The sequence below is a fragment of the Amphiura filiformis genome, chromosome 9, assembly GCF_039555335.1.
Source record: "Amphiura filiformis chromosome 9, Afil_fr2py, whole genome shotgun sequence".
Lineage (NCBI taxonomy): Eukaryota > Metazoa > Echinodermata > Ophiuroidea > Amphilepidida > Amphiuridae > Amphiura > Amphiura filiformis.
The window spans coordinates 60,288,537-60,313,952 of record NC_092636.1 but is presented as its reverse complement, the minus strand read 5'-3'; the positions used below and the strand labels follow the sequence as shown (position 1 = coordinate 60,313,952).

General features: G+C 41.3%; 1 protein-coding gene across 1 annotated transcript; it reads left to right on the top strand.

The window, feature by feature from the left end:
- Positions 1 to 846: 846 nt before the first annotated feature.
- Positions 847 to 25,416, top strand: LOC140161248 (kelch-like protein 17). Its single transcript, XM_072184707.1, has 10 exons — positions 847 to 914; positions 11,278 to 11,760; positions 14,108 to 14,229; positions 16,558 to 16,779; positions 18,889 to 19,005; positions 19,615 to 19,828; positions 20,657 to 20,801; positions 21,573 to 21,829; positions 22,916 to 23,171; positions 23,720 to 25,416. Exons 2-10 carry the CDS (start codon positions 11,484 to 11,486, stop codon positions 23,931 to 23,933), a joined length of 1,824 nt encoding a protein of 607 aa, XP_072040808.1. The 5' UTR covers positions 847 to 914; positions 11,278 to 11,483; the 3' UTR covers positions 23,934 to 25,416.

The window sequence follows — 25,416 nt, the reverse complement described above, 5'->3', positions numbered from 1 at the left end:
ATATCGTTTGAAATTGTTTTCTGATCTATCTGAAACCTTTGATTTCACAACTTTATCCGAGCAGGATTTATTTATAATGATAATTGGTACGACAGATTATGATATTGTGAAATCGGTTAGTATATTTATAAATGAAGCAAGTAAACTCCGCTTTCAATAATTGATGCCTTGTAAATATTTGGTTGTGAGGGCGATAGTCACTGATGAGTGAAGACACAGGTCAGTGGAACAGTCTGAGTCTTTGTATAGCGCTGAATTAGACTTGATCTAAATCTTTCACCATACAATTTTTTACTGGTCGGCTGAGACGTGACAGTATTATAGTGACATTCTAGACTAATTCCAATCAGCCGTCTTCACTTCGCATGTACTGTGTATGCTTCGTAGTGACGACTGAGGGCAGCAGTCTAGTGACATTCTAGCGCTGGGTTAAATATTACTGGTTAATTTTTGTACAAGTTTTACATCATATAAATTAGATATGTGTGCTAATGATTATGATATCATATATTTTAAACTTTGTTTCTTATTTTTAGTAGTTTATGTAGTTTCATATGTAATTATAGTTGTATTGTGTATTAACCATACTGTATGTTCGGTAATTGTTAATAAAACATTCTGATTCTGATTCTATACAGTCTTGATTTTGCTGTGATTCTTGCTGCGACAATATTACGACTGCGATAAAGTCCAGTACCAGCTGCCGGTGAGCTATGTTAAGTTGAGTTTATATTTTATCGTTGAGCGATAAGCGATTGGTATTAAACTAATGAGGTAGCGTGCTTTTCCCGACCCAACAAAAAAAGCGCTTCGCCATTGGCTAGACACCAATCGTTCGTCGCTCAGCGATGGAGTATAAATTTAGCTTTATTGTTGTCAACAAGGGCTACTGGCAAATAAAGCGCTTCAAAAGAGTAAGTTGTTTTTAAAAAAAACTCATATATTTAAATGAATAAACTGAATTTTTCATATATAAATATAATGTGGCTTCACTCTGTTTCAAAAGAGAGACTTTGCAATATTCGCAAATGGGTTTATTAATTTTTAATAAGCTTATCATGTGCTTATAGCCTTAGCATGTTTAGTCCAAGTTCAAGTTCTTTTTCTTCTTCTTCTTTGTAAATACCGCTCAACTTCCCTTGGTGAGATAACACAAGCAGGGTGTGGTGTGCGCAGTAGTTAACTTAGTCACCTGCACACACAGGTAGTCAATGCATGGTGGCAGTTATAAAGTGTTCCGGGTTAGTACATGGATCGAATCCATGGGTTCCTACAGTCACCTGAGGGCCGATCTGAGGGCTGATGACACACATTCGATGGGTGTACCGGGTTAGCCTGAGGTACTCACACCTCCGTCACTACGATTGCCACTGTGGTCCAGCCAGGGTACACATATAAAATACCACTTTTTCTCATAAATACCACTTCCATTTGAGAGTGAATAATGTATTTGATGATCTTATGATGCTGGTCAGGGACACTTCTCTATATAAAGTCTGCACAAAAAGTAACGCAGCTATTATAAATACGCCTATAGCTTCAGGACTAATAATTGTTTTCACAATATTTCAACATAAGAGAGAAGGATGATTTAATGCGCATTTTGATACCCCATTTGTCAAATGTCGTTCAATATTAACAACACAGTAGTGCTTTTAAAGAAAAATACCTGAATTTAAAAGTTGCAGTTTACAGCGATCAATGGTTAATTATGCCAGCACTGTAAACACGTAAAACCCGCCATTATCTTCGCGCTTGCTTCAAATCAATACAAATAGCTGCAACTTTTCAATTCGGGTATTTTTCTTTCAAAACACTGCTGTATTGTTAATATTGAACCAAATTGGACAAATTGGGTATCAAAATGCGCGGAAATAAATCATCCATCTTTTTATTTTAAAATATTGTAAAAACAATTATTAGTTCTGAAGCTTATAGGCGTATTTATAACAGCTGCATTACTTTTTGTGCATACTTTTAGTTCTCTGGCTTAGACTTATATCGCCCTTTTTGAAGATAATATTCACCTTTCTGTAACAGTTTGAGAACTCCTTCTTCAGTCACCAAAGTTATATCTGATATGTCAGGATATTGGCTATCACCCAGGTCAGGAATTTCAGTTTTTCCTTCCTCTGTGAACACACTGGTGATCTGATGACCAAAGCTTTTTGATTACTATCTACATGTACATGTATGTACATGTACATGTATACGTAAAGTTCTAGGTTGTGTTAGATTCTTCTTCAGCTTGTTTGAAATGGCTGTGTAGTGTACATGTGATCCTCCCAGTGTTTAGGGTTCCCAGATCATTTGCTTTGTTATGTACCTCTACTGTTTATACTTTGATCAGCTCGTCATCGGCAGGAATTCTTAGGCTTTTACCGCTATGCCAAAAAGCATTAAGAGGGACATAGTTGACCCGTCTGGTCTATTGAGCTTGTTAAATAAAGTAGACAAGGTATAGGACTTTAATTGATAATTTGTGATACTTTTGGAGAGATGTCAGAAGGCAATTCTCAAAATGAAATATATTAATATTAATCCACGATGTTAAAAGGCCCGCCGATTTCCAGCTGATCAAACTATATAGGTCTGCGTAAGCATTCTTTGTCCTCTGCCGAACCATGGTAAAGAGAGTTTTCAATTGGAAGTAAAATGTTTGTCCAATACATCTTGATTTCTTGCTCAATACTTGTCTAGTTGTCTTCAACAGATTTGTCTTTCACACGGAAGTAAGTCTGCTGGAAATTCTTTAGATCTTCCAGAATTTTGTCTTTGTCAGCATTGCACCTTGGTATCTTCTCCCTTCTTGTGCTGTGCAGCCTGCAAGTTTATGATGCTGTGATCACTAATTCCTGGAAGTGTACCATTTTGGCTCTAACAATGTTAACATATTTGCTAGGACAACATCTAAGATGCATGTTGGGTCAGAACCTTCTGGTGACCAGTCTCAGCAAGTTTAGTAGTAAATAACCAATAGAGTTGTTGTATTCAACTCCAAATAATTCAGGGTTTTTTTAAGCCATAATATACAGACTCAGTACACCGGACGATCTTACCATTTCCGATGTTGATTAAGATACTTCTTGCATCGATCCCGAGATGCGGAAAAACCAATAGTCATTTTGTCCCACATAAATGAATAAATAACAAAAAAACCAATCCCCAACTTGGTGACGCCACACCAGATCATCATCTCTTATCCAACTTGGTCTCCGACTGACACAGACGTGCCTAGATCGATTGTTCATAGCACTGAGTATCATTTTCTCGACCAAAGCGAGATAAATGGTTGTAGTTTCACACCTTAGGTAAAACCAAACCGGTATTGTTCGGCTGAGGATAGTTTTGACGACATTTTCTGGCGAAAAAGTGACAAAAACAATCCAAAACTTAGCTACATATCGTGCCTCCGTTTGTATACGGGACACACAAGCAATTCAAAATGGACGCTCGTTGGCGCCATTCATTTTGTTTCCCACGTAAAACAACCATTGCAGCCTGTAAGTTACAATAGATGTTTTGTACATGCACATTGTATATCATGTACGGTAGGTTATTGTTGCTATGTTATGGTGATTACTCTATCGTTTATTATGTCTTTCATAACCGTCCGATAAGACGAGTTAATCAGATATTCATACGGTGGGGCTTGGTAGGGACCCGTCTGACATTTTTAGTAATAAAGTTAGCCAGTCCTTACTTTACCACTAACGTTAGCGACCAGCCTCCGTGCTCAGGTTTGCTTACTGGGCTTGAGTCGCGTGTTGGGGGGTAGTGCCCCCTCCCTTTCTCCTCGCTACGCCTCGGCCCTGTCGGGCTTGCCCTTCCCTGGTGACGGAGTGGGACCCACACCCGCTCTGTTTCACCCACAGGGAGTGCTCACGGTCTTCTAGATGTCTTTCTTTTGCTTAGGACTCTCCTAGTTCCAGCTTGACGATTTGGATAGGCTCCGTCATCGCCATAAGACGAAGAAGAAATCTACCAAGGGCACTGGTAAGGTCGATACGGTAGATTCTGCTGTGACAGCCCCTATGGGTCATGGCAGGTCTGCTTAAAGGGGCTCCGGTCCCCGGACAAGCAGGCGGTTCCTTTGGGGACTGCTAGCGCGTCCAAAGGCTCAGCAGCCAGCGAAAGCACTGACTCTACGTCGGAGCAAAGTAGCAGGCAGCAGAGCGGTAACCACCAGCGAAAACCCTAGCGGGTTTGTAGCAGGAGGATACCAGTCCTTTAGCAAAAATCCTCACGGGTTTTTAGCAGGAGGACACCCGTCTGTTGCAGACATATCTACGGGCTCAAACAGCCACAGTAGTAGCCAGCGACGGGCAGCATGCAAGGGTACCCCGGGCTTGCCTGGGTCGAACCCTAGCATGCAGCGTGCCAATGGAACCCTGGGCTTGCCCGGGTTGATCCATAGCACGCAGCGTGCCAATGGAAGCCTGGGCTCGCCTGGGTTGATCCATAGCACGCAGGTGGAACCCTGGGCTTGCCTGGGTTGATCCACAGCACACAGCACGCCTTTCGTACCCCGCAAGGGTCGAGTGAGAGTGTGCATGGGTTCAGCATAGACGATACCGCAGCTAACGCTGTGGGTGTAGTCTTAGCAGAACCAACTGGGGTCGTCACATGGCAGCGTCCCATGGTGGGACCGCCGAGTGATACCCTGGGCCCTGGAATAGCTGTCGGCTGTCCTCCGGGACCGGCTGGCGATTATTCGGGGGTTGGGCTCGTAGTCTCTCACAGGACAGCGACCCAAGTGCAATCGGTGGCAGCTACCGAGACGGGCTAAGGCTCGACTTCAGTGGTAGCCACTATGCACGCGTCCATAGCTGCCGTGAGTGGTCCGCCACACACAGCGACCTTGGGCGAGGCTTTTGAGGGTAGAGTAGGTAGCTTGAACAGCCTAGCTGATCAACAACCCACTTATGTCCTCGAGAGCCAGCGGAGCGTGGATGATCCATTATCGTCAATGGGTCAATTACCCTCTCATGATCGATCCCTGTCAAATCAACAGAGCATGGCTCCATTGATTGACGCTGCCTATTCAGGTGGCGAGGAGATTGATCTGGGGTATGCACGCTCCACTACCCGTAGTACACGGCAGGTTCCCTCTAGCCAAGGGACAGCCGGTATAGCGGGGTACCCATACACACGGCTTGATCCTCTTACGGGGAATGCAGTGAGGCATGGGTACAGCGGTACACAGCCGGGAACCCTCACGGTACCCACGCTGGTATCAAGGCCGCGGTACTGCGCCAACACACAGCTTGATCCCCAGTAGGGAACGCAGTGTGGCGAGGGTACAGCGGTCCACAGCTGGGAACCCTCACGGGTACCCGCGCTGGTACCGCACCGGTACCGCAGCACCTGCCCTAGTCGCCACAGTCTGTGTGGCAACGGGGCGGTGCTGGGGTTACCCTGGTGGCGGATCCTTTCAGGGTCAGCTGCCGGCTGGGTATGCTCCGTGGTACCCGCCGCAGGGTGTTTCTTCCACGGTCTAGCACCGTGGCAAGTGTCGCCTAGCGATGGCCACGCAGTACCATCAGCTGTTGACCAGGCCAGCCGGCGTGGGGCTAACCCAGATCTTGATCAGGGTAGGCCCCGTGCTGCTAGCGCTAGGACCAAGGTCTTAGCCAGCCATGCGTCCACCCGTCTTTAAGACGGGCTAATCTAATTTTAGACGGGTGGATTTAATGGATTTTACAGATGTGATAGCTCTAAAACAGATGATTATAAGTTTATATGAACTTGAGACTAATTCAGAGTGACATGTAAAGGCCAAATCAGGACATATTTGACCCCAATGACCCTTCCATGGGTATAGACAAGTTGTTTTATATTTGAGGGTCAAATTTTGGTATCTGCTTGGACGGGTGGTTTCTGATTTCTGGCTAAGACTCTGGAGGACGACGGCTGCGAGAGCATGCGGACCCAGTGGTGCCATGGCGGGTACCTCAGGGTCTTGCGGAAGTACTCCCTCTTCTGCTGGCAAGTAGTCGGCGAGCCACGCGGTGGTTATGCCTTCTTACCCGCGTTCAGATGCCCGTCCCCAGTTACCGTCATCATCGGAGCATGATACGGATACCGTGGGCGAGGGAAAGGAGTCGGAAGCTGAGTCCGGTAGTGAGTCTAACGACAACACTACAATCTCCTTCCCCCGCTGCCCCGCGAGGGGAGCACCAGCACTGATCTTCCTCCAGACACCCCCTTAGGGGGAGTCCGTTGAGGAGGACCAGGGGATCCGTTCAGTAGGATGCTCAGCTGCTGCTTCCTCACAGGGGACGCCTGCACTCTCATTCCCGGCAAACCTCAAGGGTAGATATCGTAGGGCTGTCGAGCTCAGTAGAGCTATGACGCCGCATGCTTGCACGCTTCCTCTGCGTGTAACGCGAGAGGACCATGGGACCTACCTGAGGGGATCCGAGAGGGACCCAGATGTCGTCAAGCGTATGACGCTCAGGCAACATCTGAGCTCTTCCGCGAGGTGAGCCTATTAGCGGTGCTAACAGCTAGCCTCAACGAGAGCTCCATGGGCCTAGCCCATAGGGTGTCCACTCAGCGCCGGGGGGAGGGGCCTGCCACTCCAATCGCTCAACGCGATGGAAAGGCAAGGTCCTTTTCTCGTTGGATGCTTTTGCGCTACGGTGGAGGACCGTGCAAAGAAGCTACCAACGAGGGCACTCTGAAGGAGTCGGACACTGCCCTTACCATGGGTAGGAGCAGCAAGTCGAAGCACAAGCGCAGGGAGACCAGGTCTTCTAGCGAGAATGCGGCTTGAATACTCCGACTCCAGCAGGCCGTGCACCACCAACAGTATCCGAGCCCACTACCTCTGCAGCGCCCATTTCTGGGAGGCGCAAGGGTAGCACGGGAACAGCTGCCAAACCCCGAAAAAGAGCAAGCGCTCTTCCAAGGGAGGCTAGGCGGAGCATTCCTGGGGGCTCGGCGGTCGACGGTCCAGGACGACCGCTTATGGCTTCGCCCAGAGGTGGGAAACCATCTCTTTGGGCGCCTGGGTATGGTCAGTGGTGAGTGGGGGTTACAGACTGTCAGCCCAGTCTCTCCACATTCGTCTGCACATTTCAGAGGTCCACAGTAGTGCCGTCAGACGGCCCCCAGCGTCGGGCACTACTGACAGGATCACACAGCTTCTCACGGCGGGCGATTGTCCCGGTCTACCCCCGTTCTACGGGTGATCTTGGAGCTATTGGCTCCAAGGAAGACCGGCGACGGGACTCCCATCCGGAACCGTAGGATGTTGAACTAGTTCTTCAGGCTCAAGAGGTTCAGGGTGGAGACTCTCGCCTCGGTGCTAGCCTGCCCCATCAGGGGTATGGGAACAGCATCACTGGATCTCTCGGACGCCTACCTGCATATGCCAATCACCTCTCAAGATCGGAGGTATCTGCGCTTCTAGGTACAGGATCAAAATTACCAGTTTTGATTCCAGCCACCCGGCCTGTCCACCTCTCCCAGGGTGTTTACACTCTTGGTCAGAGCGGTGGCAGCATACCTGATGCACAGGGGTGCATATACGGACACACTCTACTGGAGACTAAGGGTCTCGTGGGGTTGATAGTCCATAGGGTGCGGGACCTTGGATTTTTTTTGATCAGCTCAAAAAGTCCAACATGGTCCCGGCGCAGACACCACTATTTGTAGGGCCCAAATCACCCTCACGGAGGGGATCGCGGTGCCCTCACCCGAGCGGGTGACGAACATGGTGCGGTGTGCCCGACTCTTGGCCGAGTCTTGGGCAATACCCGCTGTGGCATGGATGAAGGTGGTAGGCCTAATGGCCAGTATGGTAGACCTCGTACCGTACATCAACCTCTCTCGCTTAGGTGATCATGGGATCACATATCATTGTCCAGACGGACAACACAACCGTGGTAGCCTACCTCAACAGACAAGGGGACTCCAGGCCACCACGATTGTGCCTGCATGCACGACACCTGATAGGGTGGTGCAAGTTCAGGCAGATTACGATACACATCGCGGGCGTCACCAGCATCCTCACGCACGATTTGTCACGAGGAAGGGTGTCGGGACCAACAGAATGGTCCCTTGCTCCGCAGGTCGCTCAGACGATCTTCAAGGGGATGTACCACCCCTCGATAGATCTGTTCGCATCTCATCACAATCATCCACTGCCGGTGTACTGCTCAAGGGTCGCGGACCCCCAAGCATTCACCGTGGACGCTCTGTCCATAGACTGGGGAGGGATGACAGCTTATGCATTTCCTCCGATCTCACTACTCATGAGGGTGGTGGCCAAGATCGGGTGGGAAGTCTGCATTGTCATTCTCAGTCTACGGCGTCTACGCCTCGACGGTATGTTCAACGAGTGTCCGCCGAAAAGGAAAGTGATCCTCCTAAGGGATCCCAACACAGTCTTAGATTACTTTAAGGGTCACCCTTTTGAGCCTCCGTCCAAAAGCGGCGCTTAAATACGTAACTCTCAAGATGGCTTTCCGTTTAGCGTTGGCTTCGAGACGGCGGTGCTGAGTTGCACATGGTCTCGAAGTTGGCTTCCGTGTTCACAAACACTGGAGCGACACTGTTTCGGGCGCTCTGTTCTCGTGGCTACTGAACGGCGCGGTGCATACCGACATTCGTCCCTCTCCATCCCCAAAGTTGGGCAAGGTTCGTCTGAAGCCGAAGATAGGCTGGGGTGTCCGATAGGGCGCTGCAGCACTTTTTCTTCCGAACACAAGCCTTGCGAGGGACTCACGACCACATTTCATCACCCTTACAGAGCCTCATGAGGGTGGTGGCCAAGATCGGGTGGGAAGTCTGCATTGTCATTCTGTTAGCGGCAAGGCCGCTGGCACTCCCCGAGGTACCAGATCTACTCCGGATGCCCGGAGGGGAGGTACCCAGTCTATCACTAGAGCACCTGCAGTTAGCTGCATGGCCCTTACCAGGAACGCGCGGCGAGGGATACTTTTCATCAGAAGCTGTTTTTCTCATCGCCGTTGCTAGACGGAAGTCTACCCTCCGTACGTACAGCCAGCGTCTGGCTCCATACTACGCTTGGTTCGATGAGATAAATAGCTCTCCCGCTAGAGCCTCTGTGCTGCTAGTTCCGGAGTTTCTGACAAAAAGTTCCAAGCAAGACTTCAGCGGGCCACTGGGGCCAGCTATAAGTCAGCTATCCTCTCCATTCACCGAGGTTTCAAGACGGGTCGACTATCATAGCCGATGGTTACCTCAGTGTACGGCGTCTACGCCTCGACGGTATGTTCAACGAGTGTCCGCCGAAAAGGAAAGTGATCCTCCTAAGGGATCCCAACACAGTCTTAGATTACTTTAAGGGTCACCCTTTTGAGCCTCCGTCAAAAGCGACGCTTAAATACGTAACTCTCAAGATGGCTTTCCGTTTGGCGTTGGCTTCGGGACGGCGGTGCTGAGTTGCACATGGTCTCGAAGTTGGCTTCCGTGTTCACAAACACTGGAGCGACACTGTTTCGGCGCTCTGTTCTCGTGGCTACGAACGGGCGCGGTGCATACCGACATTCGTCCCTCTCCATCCCCAAAGTTGGGCAAGGTTCGTCTGAAGCCGAAGATAGGCTGGGGTGTCCGATAGGGCGCTGCAGCACTTTTTCTTCCGAACACAAGCCTTGCGAGGGACTCACGACCATATTTCATCACCCTTACAGAGCCTTTCGGTCCAGCCGCTGTCGCAAGGGCTGGTCCACGTGTTGGTGGAGTCCGGGCGATCGCGAAGGTTTCGTGTCCCACGGCCCACTCGTCTCATCATCTTGGGTATACCGTTCGGTTGTCCCTTGAGGAGATCTAGCAGGCGGTGTCCCGGAAGCCACCTTCGCCCTTCTCTACGATTTACTTCCGTTTACGTTAGTAATTAGAGACGGGCGGGAGGTTACCAGGACATTGTTCGGGCGATCATAATACGGTGGTGTACGGGTACCAGGTTTTCAGACTATACAGAATACTCAGCATGGTAAGAACCAGTGTTTCTATTCTTAACCACCAAACTTAATAAGTAAGGAGGTTTATGTCTGTGATCGCGTGGTCTTTTTTGTTTTCCCGACCGTTGGGGGAAAATATTTTCTGACCTCGCGAAAACCATTGTTACCCGCTCCCGATCCCTGATCAGATGCTGACCAATCTTGTACCTCCATCCGTCGGTTACTTGCTAGATCGATCTTTCAGATGTTGATGCAAGAAGTATCTTAATCAACATCGGAAATGGTAAGATCGTCCGGTGTACTGAGTCTAGTCCAAAACAGAAATGTTTTGTAGACTCATAACCGGAGCGATCTTACCTTTCCGATGTTGATTATTCCCGGACCCCGGCCACCCCCTACAAGTTTGGTCCGAGTAGGGGATCCCAAGTCGGATAAGGGATGATGATCTGGTGTGACGTCACCAAGTTGGGTGAGTCCACCGGGGATCAGGTTTTTTGTTATTTATTCATTTATGTGGGACAAAATGACTATTGGTTTTTTCCGCATCTCGGGATCGATGCAAGAAGTATCTTAATCAACATCGGAAAGGTAAGATCGCTCCGGTTATGAGTCTACAAAACATTTCTGTTTTGGACTAATTTCTGTCAAATTTTAATTTTTTTATTCTTTGCCAAAGTATGAAATAATACTTTGTGACATTTGTTTAGAAAGTTTGTTGTCCATTTTAAATTTCAAAAACTAGATAGGAATGTCTAGGAAATGTTTTGTTTTTGTTTATTTTTTAAATATTTTTTTACTTATGACTAATTTTGAAAAATATTTATCAAAAAAGAGTAAAAAATGCTTTAAAGTGTGTGTTTTGTTTATTTTTCCCCAAACTGAGCATTAAAAATTTATTTTTGCCCAATCTGAGCATTAAAAATTGACGTCACAGATGGATTTGTGTTGTGTCATTCTAAATATATATACTTTTATATGTGACATGATCTGGTCCATGAAGGCCAAAGGAGGCATTTTTGAAAATTGAGTTACTGAATTTATTACCTTAAGTTATAAATACAAACATTAGGTATAGCGTACTGGGCTCTGAAGTTCGGATGTTTTGTGATGTATATTTTTTTACTCTATATTTTTGCCTTTATCTCAATTACAAAATTGCCACCTTTGGACCAGGTTGTGTCACAAATAACAATTTAGTTATTTTGAGGCCAAAAAATTTCCATAATGCCAGGGTTAAGACCAACCTTAAGTTGAAGTCTGGAGAAGTAGCATTGAACCTTATAATAAGCGTAGTATGATAATCTTATTATTGCATTTTCCTCTATTTTGTTTGAATTCTTCACAGGACAAAGCTCAAGCTGCAGAAAAATTCTAAAAATGTGAATGCAGTCAACAGTATATGCTACCTACAACTAGTACAGCTGTAGTTTAGAATCTGCACTATTTATATTGGAAAAAATATGATCAATCCATAGAAGGTAATATTCTACATTCCAAAGTAACATCACCAGCCTGTTCAAAGGAGACAACGGTTCAAAGATTGAGTCAAATATGGATCTGTTAACTGTACAGATAGGAGGTGGAGGGGCTAGATTCTTCGCTCCTCTCAGCCCTCTCACTCTCCCATCTCCTGGCAGCACCAAACAAACAGAGGCTTTCTTCACTCATTCGGCATCGCATCATCTCAGCGATGCGTTCATGGCAATGAATAGAATGCGCCACCAAGGGTTGCTGTGTGACATTACTCTGAGAGTTGGTAAGAAGGAGATTATTGCACACAAGCTGGTGTTGGCATCATGCAGTCCATATTTCCATGCTATGTTTACAGGTATGTTTATGCAGTATATACCATCTTCCACTTTGATGTGGCAGTGACGTCAGTGCGCATTTCATTGGGTGCAGCTACAAATCGCTAAATCGCTAAAAGATCTGGCGTGCACATACGCACTTAAAGATGCCGTATAGATGTACGCACAAAACAGTTGCCATCAATGTGCTAACGTCACTGCCACATGGTAAAAAAATGATTTAGTATAAGTGTTTGAGGTGAGGTTTATGATTTTATAAACACTACTGGCAATGCCCCAGCCTCTCTTGCACAACAGATTCTTATCATTGACATTGGTGTCTCATTTTGTTTACGTCCTAATTATCAGTCACATGTAAGTGATTGACCTTGGAAACATGCAAGTAAACTAGACTTGAGCTTGCATTTTTCATGGCACCCTAACCTCCCCAGTCCCCACGGAAAATTCCTGGGGAAAATTATATAATTGCAAATAAATTTTGTCTGGTAATGTTGTATTTTACAGGCATGAAAACTGGTCTTGAAAAAAACTCAATGAAACATGTTGACCAATGCCGGTGATCCAGAGGTTTGCTTAAGAGCCCCTGGGTCCAGGGGCAAAGCATCGGAGGGGGTTGAAAGGAGCCCTCTAAAGCCACAGGAAATGATACATAAAATAAACACCACCACCCCCAAAACAAAAAACTCCAAAACAAGAAAACATGGTGGATAAAAACGCTAAAACATTTTCATGCCTGATTTTATGTGTACACTGGGCTGGTTGAAGTCAAGAAAAACAATCTTTTATGGGCTTTTGGGTAGATTGCACATTTTTGTTTCTCTCAAACTGTAGAAAAGTAGTACAATGTCTAGATAATATATTTCACTCATATACTAGTAATACCTGCACAAATACCACATGGTATTTTTGCTTTATATTTATCAACCTTTTTATTCTTTTCCCTGCTCGTTCATGCAGAAAACAGGCAATACAAACCAGCATTTATCAATTTAAATTCTTCACAGTTTGAAATATTTAATCCTTTTCAATCACCATGATCAATGCTTCAATGGTTTTGCTGTAAAAAGTGAATACAAAATATTTGGTTGATGAGAATAACCTTTGAAATATTGTAATTTGCATTACCGTGGAAACTGCAAATTTAGATAAACAGTTGAACAATTTTATTTATTTGCTTTTTTTTTGTTTACTTGTGTCACTCCTGTAATTGTATAGGATGATGCTCTAATCCTCTCCATTTGTTGGCAGCAGTGGTATAAACATATATGCATAAACCCAGTACCCCTTACTGCCTTCCCACCACCTTGCACCCCTCACACCTGAAGTTTGTCCTTTAGTTCATGCTCACAAACTGGCATTTATCCTCTCCGGTGTTTTTGTGAATAATCCATGACCTTTAATATAAATTAATATGTTCATCTTCAGACAGTCGCTTCCTCCTGCTAATTCTGGTAAAGCCCATGGTTGACAATCTTAGCAGGTCCATGCCAAACAAGACTTAGAGAATAAGCGATAGAATTTTTATTTTGCCTATCCTCTACCGTGTGATAGAGCGACAGGCAGGTCCAATATTTTTATCGTAGTGGATGCCGGCGCAGGCGTATCCACTACGATAAAAATATTGACCTGCCTGTCGCCTATCATAGGTAGAGGATAGGCAAAAAAAATTCCTATCGCTTATTCTCATTCTTAGTCAGTTAAATATTATTTTAATAACTGTAAACAATTTTTTAATGCAAAAACTAAGTTACCATCATAAAAACTCCCTCATTATAAAATGAACGAAACTTGTTTACAACTTCACGTATTCTGTTGCGCGTACTGCTAGCGCGTCACGTATTCCGCACTAGTCTCACGCATTACAGCGCAATACATACGCGCACCTCTACAAGCGTGTAAGGCATTATCAAGACGCATGATGACGTGGGGTCGTCTACGGCCTGATAAACGGCACCCAAAATCTTGCAATTGTCCAATCAAAAGTGTGTCTACGAACTAGACCACTCCCACTGACTAAGAATGAAGTATATACTCCAAATATTGTCATAGATTTTATCAGTTTGCATGAACAATTTTTTAAGAAATCAGGGAAGTGATCCCATCAGAGAATCAAATCAGTACCAGGTTTGGGAGACAAGTTAAATCACATGGCCAAGGGAGCTTCATGAATAGGTTGACTGTACATTTCATATAAGCAGTCACTCAACCTTACTTACATAATATATACTTATCACAATTTATACCCATTATACATGTATGCCAGGGCATAAACAATAGGTGTAACTTCATATCAATCTTGTAGAACAAGAACTAAAACTAATGTCAAAATTAACACACACATTTCTATTACTCTATCAATGCTTACAGCTGACATGCAAGAGAGTCACCAATCTGAGGTTCGACTCCATGATATATCATCTGATGCTGTGGAACAATTAGTAATGTTTGCCTACACCTCTGAGATTACCATTGGTGAGAGGAATGTCCAGGTAAGTAGCAACAGGTGCCGTACCGACCAAGGAATAGCTACAGATCAATGGACTCATATCCATAAAAATTCAAGATTTTAATAACCTGTTGCAGCAAGTGTAAAGAATCATCATGATATATATTATTCATTTTTATATGATGGTTAGTATGAGGTTCTGCCAGCACATGGAAAAAAAGACTTGTGTTTTTGAAGTGACTCCATCCAATGTCATTTGTGACCAAATCTGATCCATTCAGACCGAAGTTGGAAATTTGAAAATTGAGTTATTACCATTATTAACTTGCTCATTACCTAAGCTTAGTGATTTTGAAATTTGTAAGACCCTGGCATACTTCGTTGCAAAGATATGAATATTTTCTATATCGATTTGCTGATTTTTAACAATTTGTTTTGCTCCTCATTATTGTTTCCTATATCTCAATTTATTATTGTTGTCTTCAGTCTAAATGGATCAGCTCATGTCACTTTTATACGATCAGATTTGTGTCTTTTGCAGAGAATTTAATAGTAGGCCGCTGACTTCATGTATCAATAGTTGAATGCAAGAATGTTACAAGCGCTTTGTTATTGAGCACTTTCACCACTTGCATTCAAACTTCTACTTGAATTGTCACTCATGGGGACTAAAGTTATGCAAGCTATTTGTTTTTAAGAAAGGCATATTCCTGAATGGTAACTTGAGCATTGCATGTAAGCAGACCACACACAAGTATCCATTGATATCAAAGTTTGCAGGAGTACACTATTCCCATGAGTGATGTCATCATATGTCATATATACTGTAAAAATACATTGGTCTTACACCAAACTAGACTTCTAATTTTAACTCACTATATTGTATCTATGATCATCTTCCAACCATTGGTACCTGTAACCAGGATTAAAGTGAAACTAAAGGAATGTGATCATAAATGCAATAATTATCCACTTTAATCATATAGAATTAACTTAACATGCTCATTAGCTGACAAACCTCGCTGCTGTTTAGAGTGGTCTACTTGATATTGCCTTGATTAACTTAGTTAATTCAAATGATTAACAACCTATGATGAGACTCACTGAAATGTAGCATACAAAACTAAACGTTCCTTGGCTTGTGCAAATAATAATGATTAGAATTACTTGTTACTTAACCATGCAGTACTAATTATTATCCAATCATGACTAACACAGTCATTGTGAGTTAATTCTCACAATTTTTAACAGCATTATTTACTCATTTATAATGATTTCATTACCCACAGCAGAAGTAAGGAATGGTGAGAGCCTTGTTTACAATTATGACCATAAGGTCATAATTGGCCTAGTATGCTGAGGAGTTTGTTTGGAAAAATTGGAGAGAAAACAAAGTTTTCCCTTCAATTATTCCAAACAAACTCCTCAGCATTAAAATGAAAAATATGTGCTGTAATTCATTAATTTTGTTTTAATTTTTTGTTTTATATGAAAAACATGAATTTTCCCCAGGCTTCTGTTCTCTAAAGCTTCCTTTTTGTGCAAAATTGGTTCATAAAAGACCCAGTTAGTTCCTAATCATCCCCTCTGAACTGGGTCATATTTTCAAATATGGCCACCAATCACTGCCGTCTACCAAAATAAAAATTGAGTGTTTAGGCCAAAAAAAAAAAAGGTTCGTCTCAAAGCTTGCAGCACAAGCATTTGTAAAATCCACGATTTGACAAAAAACAAATCGGAAATTTTTTTATTTCAAAATTTTATTTTTTTAATAGTTTTTTCCAGAAAAAAATCGGCGAAGATCAGACTTTTTTCTCAAAATACCATGAAAAAAGTCGGGAATAAAAAAAAAAAATCGCATTTCACATTTGTTTTTAAATTTCTCCTGAGCTTTGAGACAAACTTTTTTTTTTTGGCCTTATACTACCTTTTACCAGTCTGGCTCTCATCAAGCTTGTTTGGAGATTTCCATTTTCAAATGGAGACTAAATACTTACATTGCTTATTCCATATGACTTCCTTTTGACAGTGATGTCAGTGCATGCACCAGTGGGCGCAGTATTATTTTGTGTGCGTTGACTCAAAGAACTAGTATTTTGCACACATGGTCAAAGGCAGTGAATCTCTACATTGGGGAAAATTTATTATGGGGTTCATTTGTATGGGCCGTAATATTAATTTGCACAACATTTGGAATCATCTTGTCGTTGAACTAGATGTAACAAGACATCATTCCCACAATAGTATCACCAAAATCTCTTCATAACCTATTAATAATAAAATGCTTTATTAACATCATACATGCTAACATTTTTATCTTAACACAACTTGCATCCTTTGCTATACTGAACTGATACTACCCCTACAATAGGAGCTGCTACCAGCCGCTAGTGTGCTGCAGCTTAACAGTGTCCGCGATGCCTGCTGTAAATTTCTGCTAGGCCAACTTGACCCATCCAACTGTCTGGGGATCAGGCGATTTGCCGACACACATGGCTGCTTTGCATTGGAGCAGTGTTCACAGCAGTTTGTGCTGCAGAATTTCAACTTAGTGGTGCGTTCTGAAGAGTTTCTTCAGCTACCAGTAGAAGAGGTATGAATTATTTGGTGTAAAGGTACATGTATTGGCATACAGTGTGGTCTTTATTGGGGGTGGGAGGTTCAACCCCCAGAAGTGAATGGCAAGCTGTCTCTGATACCCTTGTATGCAAATATCCTTTGTATTTCGACCCCCTCAAATAAATTTGAATAAAGAGAACATTATATGTATATGTGACACGATCAAGGGAAATGAGTCGGATGTCACTAATATTGATTTTGAGATATTGGCAAAGAAAGTGTTAAAATTCTTTTGTTTTATATTGTTTTCAGCGATTGATAAATTGACGTAACTTTGCAAAGAAAAGTCATATCAACATGGGGTTTTCAGTTTCTGAAAGCTCTAATTGTCCTCTTTATAACATATGTAAACCTCATTTTCGACCATGTGACTCATTCCCATTGATCATGTCACATATTATCAGTGTTTAGCTCTGCTACAATATCTAATACCTACTTCTACTTCAGATTTCCTTTCCATTTATTAGTTGAAGGACCAAAGTATTGCATAAACAGTAAAAGTATGTCTTAAATTGAATACCTGTAACATCACCTCAGCAATTTTGACTAATCCCACTTTGGATATAATTAGTTAGTCGAAACAAAATAAATAACATGGATGGCAATATCATGATGTACATTTACACCAAAATCTTTGTGTTTTTCCCATTATTCTATTAGATTTAAAAGTGCATAGATGTTGATTTAATTGTCTTCTTACTCTCTATACTGTGTGACAAACCTTGCAATAGTAGATGAATTAAATGCTAAAATCTAGCTTTAGTATAAAACTGCTACACTAACATTTCTTATGTCCGATACTTTTTCAAGTGTTGTTTGAAACGATTCTTCTCCATTAGATATGTCATTAGTTTGCAGGATGCTGTTGTAACTTATGAATCTGCCAGTTTTGATTGTATTCTTCTACTTTCCATTATTTTAATGCAGAATATAACAAGACTATACTACTGTGAAAACAATGAAGAACAGGTTATTTTTACCGACATATATTTGTTCATTGTCATTGTTATTTTTATAATAATATTTATAGTGTTACGCAGCAATTTGTTATCATAAAATCTCACTAGGAGCACTTGAACTACATGTATGTCACTCCTGTTAGAATGGTGCATCATACACAGAGTAAAGAACAGCTTTTATGGATGGTGTACCTGGGCGCTATCAGTTGTGATGCATTGTATGTTGTAACCCATCGTAATTCCAAACCCATTGTAAATAGGATTTATATGTTAAACTGTATGGGATTTATTTATTAATTTATTCATTTTGGATATTTTAGTGGGTATTTAATTTGCTTTTCCAAATACTGTATATTCACATTATAAGTACTATATTAAGTAATTGTGTAATAAATATTTTTGTGGGTTTAAAAATTTGTGGCTGCCTGTTCGACCGCAAAAAGCGTGAAAATTAAACTCCTGTGAAAATTTCCCGCTATATATTAGTTTTATTTTATTTATTTATTTATTTTATTTATTATGCTTCATCACTGGCTCATATACAATTACAAAATATATTATATATAAATATTGCAGATACTAATTAAGACAAGGTAAATAGAATAAAATGCCAGCAAAAAGAATGGGACAAACAGGTGCAAAATCACCTCTAGGACCATCCCACCTTTTGATTTTTGAAAACAAATTATGAAACAAAACACAAAAAAACAAAAACATACAGCCCCATCCCAAATTAAATAAGCCTGCAATTTGAGCATCTGCAGTAAGAGCTCCAAGAGCATGTTTTCAAAGAACAAAAATTTTGAGAAAAATGAGAATTCAGAAATTCAACCACCTCGGATTTGAAGGAAGCAAAGGAACCGGCTGTCCTTGTAGACAAAGGCAGCTGATTCCAAAGCTGCACAATGCGATTAAAATAAAAAGTCATGTGCGCTTCTGTTTTGCAACGTTGAATTTTAAGTTTAAATGGATCGGAAGATAATCTAGTGGTGGGATGGTTTTTAAGATGGGTTTGGAGTTACGGTAGATTACAGGACTTATGAAGCATCACAACTCTTTGTGAAATCAACCCCTGATTGTACAAAATCTCATTCTGTGTATAATTCTTAATTGTAACCATGTAGGTGGAAGCTCTGGTATCTAATGAACAGCTGAACATAATATCTGAGGAGGATGTCTTCAGTGCCATTATGTTATGGGTGCAGTATGATGAGAATAACCGCACAGATTTCATTGCAAAGGTAAGAATGATGTGTATTTTGCACTTGCTCTTGTAGAAAGAATTATGCTTGGTTATATTATTTGTGATGCGATCAAGCAAAATCAGTCGGAACTCGGAAATATTGATTTTGAGATATAGCCAAAGAAAGGAAATATTTCCTTTTGTTTCCTCTTGTTTTGGAAACTCGTTAATTGCACATATCGTTGGAACTGGTTGTTCAATTTCAATGGGGTTCTCTGCAAAATGCAGCTTTGTAAATGCTATTTACTATATCCTATAAGTAACTCAAAAATTAATATTTCCAAGTTCCGACTGATTTTGCTTGATCGCATCACATTTAACTTAATTTTCACCATATTGCGGGTTAGAATGTTGTCAGGGTGGGCCAACGTGTTGCGTGCTTGGGTAAGACAGTTTATCTTACTTGTTACATGCCACCCAGTTATATAATGGGGAGCTGTTAGGGGTAGTTAAACAGGTGCTGTTGCTGTTTACAGCCTCATGGTATAATATCTCCCAAAATTATGCACAAATGTAAAGCTTTTTGACAAAATTGAAATGGCCCTATATAAATCCCAACATTTATTTTGATTTCATATAATAATTGCTTGCCTTTCTTGTTTCACAGTTGTTGAAGCATGTTCGCCTGGCACTTCTTCAGCGTGAGTTTCTCGTCAATCGCGTTGAGAGAAACAATCTAGTACATAAATGTAATGAGTGCAAAGACATGCTAATATTGGCCATGAGATACCATCTACTACCAGAACAGAGGGGATCAATGGTTTCTACACAAACACAACTAAGGCAACCTGTTGGCCTGGTACCAAGGCTATTCTCAATTGGTAGGTGTAACACTCTAGGTAACAAAGTGGGCATGCTAGAGTTGTTTTTGGATTGACATTTTGAAGTTATTCCATTTCTCTGTTTCAGACAGACAAACTTAGTGACTAACTGCCACATGCCTGAGTTGGCATGTAAATTTCAAAGGGACTAGTATAGGAGAGTACAGATTGCGCCATGTTTGTTTGTTGTTAATGAAGTGGACATGTGTAGTAATGCAAAGTAACATGCAGTCTCATGATGGAAAGGTTCTGGGTTCAAACCCCAGCGGTGCCATTGTGCTGTGGACTTAGACAAGATACTTAATTTCTATTGTCTCTCTACACCCAGGTGTATAAATGGATACCAGTATACATGTAGTACTGGGAAGGTAAACACAGTCAGTTACAGACAAATTGACAGTGTGCAGGAGGAGTGACAAATCCCAACAACAAGTTAATTAAGAGGATTCTGGCTTAAACACGAAGGAAAAAGAGATGGGCACTTTGGCCTGTGATCACTGCTCCAGCACAACATTTACCTTACTTTACCGAGTAGAACAGGGGGTACATGTACCTCGGGATCAATTTGACTTGTCATTCTTCTGACACAGCTCAATTCCTGAGTCATGTTTGTTACAATCTATGTGGCTATCACATGCAAACACAGGAGTATAATTTGCCAATGTCATGTAATTTTGACCCGTTGGCGATACACTTTGTCCAAATGCATAACAATCCAGTGCCGGCAGTATGGACTCTCCAAATGTAACCTCTTTGGGATGAGACAATGATAGCAGAAACCATTTAGCCTATGCAAATAACTGTTGGCTTTGATTGTTTTTTTTGCAGGAGGTGGAAGTCTATTTGCCATTCACAATGAATGTGAGATGTATGATTTACATAGTGACACATGGATCGCCATACAACCCATGAATGTACGCAGGGCAAGACTAGGAGTAGCAGCTCTCTATAGAATTATTTATGCTGTAGGAGGGTAAGTATATTTATCATTTCTTTTTCAGTGACCTCCTCTTTCTTTCTGTTGTATGTGTATGTGGGGGTGGGTGTGTTCTATCATTCATGCATACTTCCATTGCTTCCTCTTTTACAGTTTTCTAGGGTATACTTACTTATATGAGGCGACGAAAAAAGAAACCATGTTCTACGGGCGGATGGACCTTTCAACTAGGGTTTGTCGGTCTGCCTTTTTTTTTTTTTCTTTCTTTTAAATGACCCCAAAAATCACCAAAATATGTAAATAATTTGCAATTTGAGGAAATACAAAAAAAATTTGTTCCTGAAATTTCCGAAATTTGGGTCGGCATTCATTTGTACAGGAAACATTTTTTCCCCAATTTGTTCAAAATCTGGGTCGGTCGGGCCCGTAGAACAAGGTTTTCTTTTTTCGTCGCCTAATGCACAAATTATTCTTTTACTTGCAATGCTATATATTTAGTAAGTTTAATATTGTATTTGCAATAAAATTTAATATAAAAATCTCATTTTCATATAACTAGATGAAGTGGATAAATAAAAGAAAGAAACCAATTAATATTCTGTTGAACCAATTTAAGCAGGTCAAAGTGTGTCATAGTCAAGTATAGTGGGGTAAAAGTGATCAATGTTGTACACTCAGTAAATCTTCCATTCTTTCCAAGTGTAGCATAAAGATGCAACTCTTTTAACCTGTGCAAACATCAGATAATTCCTTGTTATTCACATTAAACACATAAAAACACACATTTTTGATCCTGTTCATTTGCAGGTATGACGGCATCAATGACCTGTCCTCCGTAGAGTGTTACAACCCACAGACAAACACATGGAAGGATGTTGCATCTATGGGAACCAGGAGAAGCTGTGTTGGTATTGCCATACTAGATGGTTTACTCTATGCTGTTGGTGGTTATGATGGAGGATCCTGTGTGGACACAGTAGAACGCTATGATCCACTCACTAACCAATGGTGTGCTATTGCTGCTATGAATGCTCGCAGGAGATATGCCAAAGTAGCTGCTGTTGGTATGTAGGATCAAATATAATGTTTTGTTATCATTAATGGTTCTATGATCACATAACTTGAAATTTAATATCATCTGAGGAGGTATATTGCTTTCTGCCAAGTTCAGTCAATGATTTCTGTGCAATTTGTATTGGATACTGCTTTATATCACAAGACAAGTGTTCACATAAAACTCTAGTTTACAGAATCTTGTTTTTAAAACTCTGCATAGATGAGCTTATTGAAGTCACTGATTTGCACTAAAATGGATACAGTTTTCAGCAGTGCAGTTAGCTTTTAAAAGTAACAATTTCTTTAGTATATTGGATCCTGCATTTTGATAGGGTTGTTCTTGTTCAAGTCTATCCATAAGTATTTAATGCTGATATTCTCCTGTCATGTTAACCCATACAAATTTGCCATGCAGAAGCTGCTTCCAAAGTTTGTTCAGCTTATATAAGGTGGAAAAAATAAGACTCATAACACCGTGTATTGATAAAGAATGGCATGCACGCTGTTGGGCACAGTGCTTACGCTAGTTGTGCATTGCGTAATGCGTGACTGTCGCACACTTATGTTAATTTACGCGATCGTGAGTTGGGACTTTATTGATGTGCGCAGTTACAAAAGCCGAACAATTTCCGCCTTATATAATTCGAACAAACTTTAGCTGCAGAGTTTTTGACCACGTACACAGTTATCTCAAAATGAGGTTCAACCCGCAAAGTGTGTGTTGTGTGTGCGTACACTTTCCATACACATGCTGTAATTAACTGCATACGCTTTAAAGGAGTCTTCTGGCGGTTGCTAGAAAAGCACTCCAAAAAAATGCACTTTTTGTGCATGTATTTGCTGGGAGAACATCGTTTTGGTAGAAAGATGCTAGATTTTTGCAAACGGCCAATACTGTGGGTTGACTAGGGTATGTGCATTGGGTCACTATGATCAGCAACTTTGTGTAGAAGTCTGTTATTAATTATTTTACAATTTTGAAAGAGTATTCATGACAACACATTAAATACCGGTACCTCTTTGCATACTGATTATGCTTTAGCACAAAGTATAATTTTTTGTTATTAATTTTGTATGGACTTTATTACTTCCAGGGGGTTATCTATATGCTATCGGAGGATATGATGGTACAGCACATCTGTCATCAGTGGAGCGATACGACCCCAAGACCAATAAATGGATCTCTGTATGTGACATGTTGAGTCAGCGTAGCAGCATGGGTGTGTCCGTTATAGAGGATAGGATCTATGTGACAGGAGGCAATGATGGGGCAACCTGTTTGAATAGTGCTGAATGTTACAACCCTGAGATGAATATATGGGAGAGCTTGCCATCTATGACAGTCAGAAGGTATGTAATGGGCAGGCATTTGAAAGTATGCCATTGAAGAGATTTTAATAATGGCTGTAGTGAATGTTTTCTATTAACTACAAGACATGCTGCCCAAATTTGTATGGATAATGTATGAATTTGGATGCAAAGATTGATATAAGACTATTGCAATAATCAAGGTGGGAAGAATTAATGAGTATATAGCATGTTGACAACTTGATTTATCAGTAAATTTGTGAATAAAAGCAATGTTTCTTAAATGGAATGTAAGATTTCAACTGATTTTGTGATATGGGAAGACATGGTCATAGGAACATCAAAGAAAGCTCTGAAATATCTTATACATATATTTATAAGTTGAAAGCACTATTTCCAGAAAGGGAACTATGTAACTGTAAGTGCACTTATGATAAAAAAAAAGGGGAAATCTGGACAAAAACTATACCATTGGGTAACTTCATGAAGAAGGAGATACAAATGTGTAAATATGATCTCAAAATATTACAAAGTCAAGTGAAATCATTCTTGCAATTAATCATAAACATTTTTTATTGTTGTAATTTCAGGAGTACACATGATGCCACATCTATGAATGGAATGATTTATGTGATAGGTGGGAATGACGGTAGCAGTAGCCTGAACAGTGTGGAACGCTATGAACCAGCTACACGTAAATGGTCCACTATATCCAATATGGTGACTAGACGCAGCAGTGTAGGGGCTACAGCAAGTGATGTACTTATGCATAGAATAAGTATACCAACCAAATTGTTTGTGTGAAAAGGTATCCTTCAACTTGCTGCAAGTAGAATTACTGTGAGTGTGGAGATGATATGTTCACACAGGAGAAGTTGTGAGTAGTGACACTTGATTGTTGTAATGGTCCTATCATGCTAAGCAATCGCTAATTGATTGGCATTCTTGATAGCCTTTATTTGCATTTAAATCCAGTCGCTGTATCATATAAGGGATTACCTGATTCATGTCGCTGACATACCGAGATCTGCATCACTATTAGCTGAAATAAAGTGAACTTGTTCTTAAGTCGCTGAACATTTGTAGCCCCAACTACTGTCTTGGAGACAGTCACAGGTAGCATTTGAACAATTGGAATAATGGATGCAGTGTGCATTCACCCAATGATTTATCACACAATAACAGTGACTGGTAGTGTATGATCTTGAGGAAACCTTATTTGATGAGAACATCATGCTATTTTAACAGGCTTATTTACAGCTGTTAGCATTGATATGTTACACAAGGCAGTATTGCACTTGTAAAAACACCTACCTAACTTTTGTAGTCACTGTGAGTATTTGTGATGTGTCATGTCAAAAGGACACACTTTTGGGCAGGTTAATTAATTTTGAGGTTTTTACGTATCTTAAATATGGAGATATTTTGCTCCACAATGCTGTTTTCCCCAATGTAATTGGACATTCCTATGCGAAGATATTGAGTTCATAAATTATGGTTTTATAAAATTGGATATTGAGATATCGGCCTTTAAAAATATTATTGACAATGTTGAGAGTAGGAATTACCTTGAAAAATGCCTAAAAAATACAAGATGCCAGTTAATTTATATTCGGGTCTGAAACTATCAGACAATATTTTTAACATAACCTCACAAATTCGCACCAAACCGAAATTGTGAAAAAATCACCCGGGCAGATTTTTGGCTATTTTTCCATTTATGATCCTGCCCAAAAGTGTCTCCTTTTGACATGACACGTCACATATATAAGTATATATATCTTTGTGCTGCAAATATCATAGTTTTGTGATATGAATAGTAATTTGGGGAAATGGTGTAGTAAATATGTAATCAATAATGCTGAAATATTTACTTCCCTTGTACATGTTCTTGGTTACAAAGTTTAATGGAAGCCTTTATATATTGCCAATATTCTTTATGTTTATTATTTTCTATTTTTGCCTGTATCTGCATTTCATAATTGCTGCCTTCGGCCTGGTTGGATAGGTTTGAACATAAGAAAGAATGCAGGGTGTAGTGGCTCTTTACTATACTTTGGTTAACCTCAAGTTCAGGTAGTATGTCAGTGCTTTTTTGAGGTTGTGTTGCAAGCATGCTGACAAATTGCCATTGTACGGGTGCGTGTATGCTCTGAGCGATTAACTTTACGCACAGGATTTGATGCTGTGACCAGTAAAATATGAATCAAATTTTAGTAGACAAGAGTCATTGTGCTGTAGATAACAGTGCACAAAAAATCCTTTAAAACATGTAAAAGACAACTCA

What these genes read in the sequence shown, in the direction of transcription:
- LOC140161248 (XM_072184707.1), top strand. Translation starts at nt 11,484, where the DNA reads ATGGATCTGTTAACTGTACAGATAGGAGGTGGAGGGGCTAGATTCTTC. An exon ending in TTCAGCTACCAGTAGAAGAG is followed by an intron (nt 16,780 to 18,888) that starts GTATGAATTATT and finishes GTAACCATGTAG; the next exon opens with GTGGAAGCTCTGGTATCTAA. An exon ending in CCATCTATGACAGTCAGAAG is followed by an intron (nt 23,172 to 23,719) that starts GTATGTAATGGG and finishes TTGTAATTTCAG; the next exon opens with GAGTACACATGATGCCACAT.